The sequence below is a fragment of the Aplysia californica genome, unplaced genomic scaffold (assembly GCF_000002075.1).
Source record: "Aplysia californica isolate F4 #8 unplaced genomic scaffold, AplCal3.0 scaffold00055, whole genome shotgun sequence".
NCBI lineage: Eukaryota > Metazoa > Mollusca > Gastropoda > Aplysiida > Aplysiidae > Aplysia > Aplysia californica.
In genome coordinates, this window is record NW_004797325.1 from 986,065 (window position 1) to 993,712 (window position 7,648).

At 39.1% G+C, this 7,648-nt stretch overlaps 1 protein-coding gene across 1 annotated transcript in view; it reads right to left on the reverse strand.

Annotated features, from left to right (window-relative positions):
* LOC101848728 (complement C3) overlaps window positions 1-7,648 on the reverse strand; it is a gene marked incomplete in the record, with an annotated part of 82,021 nt that overhangs the window by 21,751 nt on the left and 52,622 nt on the right. Inside the window, 3 exon segments of the mRNA XM_005092954.3 lie at window positions 684-850; window positions 2,794-2,955; window positions 4,039-4,244. Of these exon segments, the coding sequence (XP_005093011.2) occupies window positions 684-850; window positions 2,794-2,955; window positions 4,039-4,244 (535 nt within the window).

Below are 7,648 nucleotides of genomic sequence, written 5' to 3' on the forward strand. Positions count from 1 at the left end.
TAATAATTCAAAAATAAATAAAATGTAGCCAAAAACCCAACCCCTACCTACAAACCAAATACAAACACCAACCTGTACATGTCTTCTATCTAACGTGGTTTTATAGGTTTCATTTTACTTCCGGTTGCAATACGTTTTATGGCGCTCGCAACTGCATAATATAAGGGCCTATGAGCTCGCAGGACATATCAAATATTTTCTGTTGTTTGGGGATTTTGAATCGAACCCGGGTAGCGGCAAAGCCTACACTTATCGATTTTAGACCACCAAGGAATCTATAAAGTGCACACAGGCCTTTCGAGATTTTTCGCTCTTGTCCGAGAAGGCTAGGTCTAGATCTTTCCTACCAGAAGATCTGGGTTGTGGCTGAAAGACAGCAGTAAGAAGGAGAAAAGGAGAAGCAGTAGACAGGCTTCAGAAAGAGTCATGCACCCAGACTCTTTTCTAGAGAGCAGGAAAGGAGGTGAAAGGAGACAATTTTAGAGGTGAAATTGTTTCCATCACTACCCGGATTCGAACCCGGAACCTTTGAATGAGAGGTAACGCATTAACCTCTTGATTACGAGAGCCCCCTCAATATGTTTAATCATTGTACTAATTGTACTTTCATATACAAAACCAAATGAAGGAAATGTAGCCAAAAGCCTAAAACTTAACCTAGAAACCCAAATACAAAAACCAACCTGTTCATGTCTTCCATCCATCGCGGTCGTGTGGGTTTCACTTCTATGGTGATGTTGAAGGCACAGTTTTCGTTCTTGTCCAGGGGAATATTGTACTCAAGGTTGACCTGCATCTGACCCAGGCCCTTGCCTTTCGTGGATACCTGTAATGTCTGCCCGACCGGAACCTGGTGGAGATATTATGGCGGGTAGATTGTAGGAATGTGTTGACGACGCCTCTGCTCTACTTTGGAATACCACTACCTTAGAATTACAAAGATCTATCTGACATTTGATTTACCGTTTTTACTTACTAAGACCATGAGGTAAAAAACTAAACGTTCTACCTTCTCTATCAAAATCGTAAGATTATTTGGGGTCGTTATCAGAATACTCAAAGAATTGCATTCAGAACAGCTTGACATGTTGTGAAATTCAAAATTTTAACGTCAATTTTCTCATACCTAGGTACTGAGCAGATAGAACTTTGCAATTCTAGGTAGTGGTAAGTAAACAAATTCAAGATCTGAAGGGAGGAAAATAGTACTTGAGCAATCTACTTCATGCGAGTCTACCGCCTAGGTAAAACTTGTGTCATGAATACTTTTTAAAGAACTTTTGCCAATACAGAACAGGTCAAACGAGATTGGTAAGAAAGCTACACATCCTTGATCGACACGATTTAGGCATTTACATAGGAATCTTTCCTGCTTCCTGACAGCCTGATCGGGTAAACCTACTTTTGTTTTATAGTAGAAGCATACGGCTCAGTAATGCGTGTCGTTTGAAGGTGCGACTGGTAAGTCATCCTTTTATTCTTTTCGTCTTGTTTCAGTCTCACTATTAAATGATGTCCATGTTCTACCATTCAACCATAGAAAGTATGATCAATTTTTGTATAACAGCATGGGCCGGGAACACAAGACAACAAGATAAAGAAAAATTGAATCGACTAATACGGAAAGCATGTAAAATTTCAACATCTTCATTCCCCTACTTGGATGAATTGTATATAACAGCTTGCACTAAGAAAATTAATTCCATCTTTTTAGACAACCAACATCCCTTGTTCCCTCAAATAAAAACATCAGTCAAAAGTAAAAGACCTAGGCTTCTGATCGGTAACAAAGAAAGATACAGAAGGTCATTTTTACCATCATCTATCAAAATGCTTCCATCTTAACCATCTTGTATAAGTATACTTACGACCTTAGAGCATGCATCAAAATAACATTGAGTGTGTATCTAGCTTACGATTATTATTGTTTATATTGCTGCTCATTTATATTATGCATGTGATTGTAGGCCTACATGTGTGTGCATGTGTGTGCGCGTGTGTGCATGTGTGTGTGTGTGTGTGTGTGTGTGTGTGTGTGTGCGTGTGTGTGTGTGTGTGTGTGTGTGTGTGTGTGTGTGTGTGTGTGTGTACACGTGGTGGAACACCAAACCAATGTGCCAGGATCTGGACAATAAAGATGTATCTTATCTTATCTTATCTTATCGAACTCTTTTCATATACTCAATGACCATTATTGTGTCAATATACTATCATTACTCAAACAAACAAAAGGGTTATTCAGCATGTGGAACAACAAGCATGTCAAATCGACAGAAACAGCGGGGAAAAGGAAAAAAAAGACCTCTCAGGGGCGCACTCCAGCGAGCTGCGAAATTCCCAGATTACTGGGATGCTACAGAGTCAGAGTACATCTGTCTTACAACAACAGACTCATCAATAGTCGCAACAATAACAACAACACCAGCAGTAAAAAAAAGTAATAAAAACTACCGATACAACATAAACGCAAAATTAAAAACAACAAAAACAACAAAAACAACAACAACAACAACAACGACACATCTGCTGCTTATCTTTTTCGTCATACACAAAAAGATAATGCTTGCATAAACAACAATAACAATATCAACAACAACGACAAAAACAACAACATCAACAACAACTACAACAACAAAGAAAAACAACAACAAAAACAACAACAACAACAACAACAACAACAACAACAACAACATCAACAACGACAACAACATCAACAACAACAACAACAACGGTAACAGAACAATAAGAAGAAGAACAACAATAGCAACAGCAACAAATATAGCAAGGGTTTACATCGTTGACCGCCTCCACGTTAGTTGCATTCTTGTCTGTGAACTTGAAGGAGTGCTGGTAGGTTCTGTGTCGGCTAGAACTGACGTTACACAGCAGATTCACGCCTAGGTTGTGCTTGGACAAACTGTAGGAGCTCAGGGCCTGAATGGCAGCAGTGCTGTCCTGGAATGAGAATCGTATTCAGTTTCACGGTGTTTTTAAAACAATATAGGTTGCATACGTCCCAACACAGTTCTGATTCCACATTGACGGTTCAGCTCAAGAAACCAGTATACAACATTTTCACTAACCCTAAAGCTAACCCTAACCCCAACCCTAACTCTAACCCTAACCCTAACCCTAACACTAACACTAACCATAATCCTAACCTTAACCCTAACCATAACCCTAACCCTAACCCTAACCCTAACCCTAACCCTAACCCTAACCCTGACCCTACGTCTAACCGAAACCTAGCATAAATCCTAACCCCCAACCCAACCATAACACTCACCTCACCCTAACCAATAATTATTGACACAGCATAGGAAGACCGTGGTCAATCAAGTAGACGACCAAAGTGTACTGACACCCTAAATAGTTACGAAAGGAGTGTAAAACGCTCACGAAACAAAGACGATAATACCCCCCCCCCTCTCCCCGGGCGGTGCCACTGACTGAAGTGTCTTTAGGCCATTCCCAAAGGGGGACATTTTTCGTTGATGCACAGTAGAATTGTAAATGGGCTGAATCATCAATGTCACGCTCATAACTGTGCCTGATCTACAACAGGGAACTACTGCTTTTTCTTTCCTTATCCTTACTATGTTCGTTTTTCCCTCTACTTCTTTTGTATGTTTGTCACACTCCTGTGACCCACTATTTCCGAGGTGAGATTGCGGGTTCGGGGGTTCGAGCCTCAGCTCGATCGGACGTGCTGTCCTTGGGAAAGGCACTTTACACGAACTTCCCACTTGGCTCGGTCCTAACAGAGACGGACGTTAAATTAGGAGGTCCCGCCTCTTAAATAACCTAATAGTGTTGATAGGGGCGTTAAACTCGTACCATTTCACCATTTTGTTTTCTATTTCCGGGGTGCCTTGATAGTCGAAGCAGACTTTGTGCTGTTGAAGCTAGAGAGGTGAGCAGAGTAAGTCTGATTCCCTGTAAGGACTTCTCTGTTGACATCCACCCTTTGGCGCTCATATGACCGTAGGCAGTTGCGAGCGCTGTAAAACCTCTACTAAAAAAAAGAATGATAAATACCAGTGCTCCAATGAAAGCCCCGTTGGCATTTCTCTGGGCCACGAGCCAGTCAGCGATAGCATCAATGTTGGTCCCTCCATGTTTCAAGAAGACCAAGAGACCAAAAGCCGTAGCTTCAATGGATGATGCCTTAGGTCCACGTCGGTACCAGTAAGGCTGTCGTCTCGCCTCATTCGTCACTTCTTCTTGCGACCAGTAGGATTGACCTGGGCAAACAGAGATTGTCAATTCTCGCATTATTATTATTTTATCATAGAATTCCCTATAAACGTATTTGTCTATTTAAATGTGGACATAATATTTACCTGTCGATTCATCTCTTTAATATTTTGTTTTGTTATATATTGTATTTTTATAAATGATATTCTCATAATATTATTTCATTATTTTTTAAAAAGATTTTCTTCTTAACTTTTGTGTTTGCTCAAATATCGATATACCATTTACCTATCGATTCACTTCTTCAAAACTTTGTTTTCTTACTTCTTTTTGTTGTGTTATTTTGCTCTGTCTTTGTCTTCTTTGCTGCACTTGTCAATCGTTATTAGTATTGTTGTTATTGCTATTCGGTATTGTTGTTCATAATCCGTTTCAATCAAACACAGCGGTGCCTAAGCAATCCCATTAAGAATAAACAACTACCACTCGCTCTTACACACTACCAAAGTGCAGTTGCAAAGCATATCACCCATTAGCAAAGTTCCAAACTTCTGATATAGATCTAGGCTCCAGTAAATATACTCTGTCACATTTTAAGTATGCAAATTTTAAAGCTCAATTTTAGAAAATGTGTGCCATCAATTACTTTCAAATTTTCACACTGACTACGTGATATACCTGTTACTTGTGAGTTGTTTTCAGATTTCTAAATGCGAGAGCATTTTTTGTTACTGCATGCGAGTTACATGTTTGTGTTTTTTAAAGAATAACTCATGACACTGCAATGATTTGTTTAAAAAAGAAGTACACTTCAAAGCTTTGTCATTTTTGTAACTACTTGTGTTGCCAGCCTTTCATGATGCCACACCACAGAGAAAATGTGCAAAAACGGATTGTTGGAATGATTCGCGGGGGTGCCTCAGTATCCACTGTTGCGAGGTATTTTAATGTAACAAAAAGAACTGTGTACGCAACAATGGATCGTGAGAGAACAACAGGATCACAAACGGGTAGACCTCGTCGACTTTGGAAAAGAAAAACAACTGCAACAGAAGATCTTTTTATACACCTATTGCATCTACGGAATCGTTTCAAAACGGCAAGACAAACCAGATATGAGTTGAACAATATGCGACAACACCAGCCTCAGACACTTCCTAAACTTGAGAGAGCATTGCATAAAGAGAAGAATAACATTCCCCCAAAAGGCAGTGCAGCGATTGACTGATTCCATGAGGCGAAGATGTCAGGCCGTCATCAATTCCAGAGGCCACCGTACTTGCTACTGATCGTGTTACTTTCGTTGACTCCCCCCACATGTCTTTCTCGCCAACTGATTGAGGAGGAAGATAGGGAGGCAGAGGCCAGTGCTGCTGTGGAGAGGATGATGCTTTTGGGAATAAAAAAAGGAAGCGGAAAATCTGGCATCCTTGCAGGAAAGAACAGAAGAACGTTCAACCAGATGTGCACTGGCACAATCAGTAGAAGGACCCTCGGCAACATTTTGGAGAGAGCAACGGAGCATCAATGGACATGTCCGGAGTGCAGGGATGTTGCTTCCTGAAACAAGAACAAGAACAAGAACAAGAACTCCCCCCACACTCTTGTAAGTCGGGAATAAACCTGTTATGTTAAATTTCCGTATTGTTGTTGCTTTTTTTTTTCGGTTATAAGATTGATTGAATTGGTATTTCTGACATTTTTAAGAAAATGCACTAATTGTGAAACTAGGTATTTTCATTTTAACACAGTGTATACTTAAAAATGTGACAGAGTATATATTTTATAATAATAATAATAATAATAATAATAATAATAATAATAATAATAATAATAATAATAATTATAATAAATAACAAGCTGGGCCCCCTTTCGATGAAAGGAATGATCGGTGCATTAAAATCAACTGAAAGTCATTGGCCTACTATATTTACACTCTACTGGAATGGAGCAATAAAATAAATCTTGAGAGAAAAGTGACACATATGTTTCCAAGTTGCCAAATATATTATAGACAAAGGAGTCCAGGAAAAGCTATGATGGGCATCAAACGAAAGGATCACAGTCGAATTTAGCACCAAATAAAAAAAGAAAACATGAGGCTCTACACGGGTCGCATACTTAAAATAGTGCTCAGTTTTGCGCGACAACGCGCGAGCGCGATAGTATCGAACGGAAGTTCGACTTGAAATAAACAAACCTGGCGGATTTTCAAACATTACAGAGACAGAAGCGTTGGCCTACAAAAGTGATCGGCGAATTAAAAAAATTTAGCCTTTTGCAGCAAAACTGTCTCAAAACTGAAAAAACGAAGGGCGTCATGATCTGAAGAATATTTTAAAGAATCGTTTGGCGAAAACTGCATGTCGATCGATGCAGCTATTGAAAAGCCTTTACTTTAAATTGCATAGCAAAATTCGGCCACCACAAATAGATAATAGAATACACGGCAAAAAAAGCTCTCTCGGACGTCTGCGCACACTTAACATGTATGTATCCTCTCTCACTGAATAACAAGCGGATTCAAGATCTGCCATTGAGACAAAGCTATTTATAAATCTGAGAAAGAACTATTGAAAAGAAGTCTTCTTGACTACAAATACATTTAAAAAGCAAATTACCATTACTAATCAAAATCGTAATACATCAAAATTCAAGGAATTATTAAAATCTTGTCTTAGCAAAAGTAGGCTGAAGAGACTAAAATATTCACTTTGTAAACAATTTTACTAGATCTACGTTGAATCAGTTTTTGGAAAATCATTTCCAAAGAGAAGAAAAATATTGACCAATTATTGCAGTAACAATTTATTTAACTGATTGTGTGAATTGGTTATGCTTTGTTTTTAAATTAGATCTATATAGACTTCTTGTGTTTTCTCTTCCTTGTTGGAGCTCGGGGGCTCTGGGATTTCCCGAATGAGGTGTCGCTTAGCCATAGACTTGAATTATAACATAACTAGCTGGGTTTCTCATTCGATGAACGGACTCAAAAGAATCGGTCGTCAAGTCAATGTGGGATCAGTACGTACTCCTTGTGAACGGAAGACTCACTTGTTTACAATGGTGTCTTAGAAGACGGACTTTCCCAAGGTTAGATCTAAACGAAACTAATGAAAAATTGAAAATTAAACTACAGTGACTTCAGACTTCTTAATATAACTGTGCACCCTTTAAATGATTCTAAACCACAGCTATTTTATGGACATCAAACGAAAGGATCACAGTCGAATTTAGCACCAAATAAAAAAAGAAAACACGAGGCAGATCTATACGGGTCGCACACTTAAAATAGTGCTCAGTATTGCCAAAGATAGTAAATAACAAGATGGGCCACTCAGCCAAAAAAGTGTCCGCAGGAAGTATGCTCTTTGCTTCAGATGGCGCTGCAGTCTGTTTTGAAGCTCTCTTTCGTTTTTCCAGAAGAAGAATAGGAATAGCTCCTCCTTGC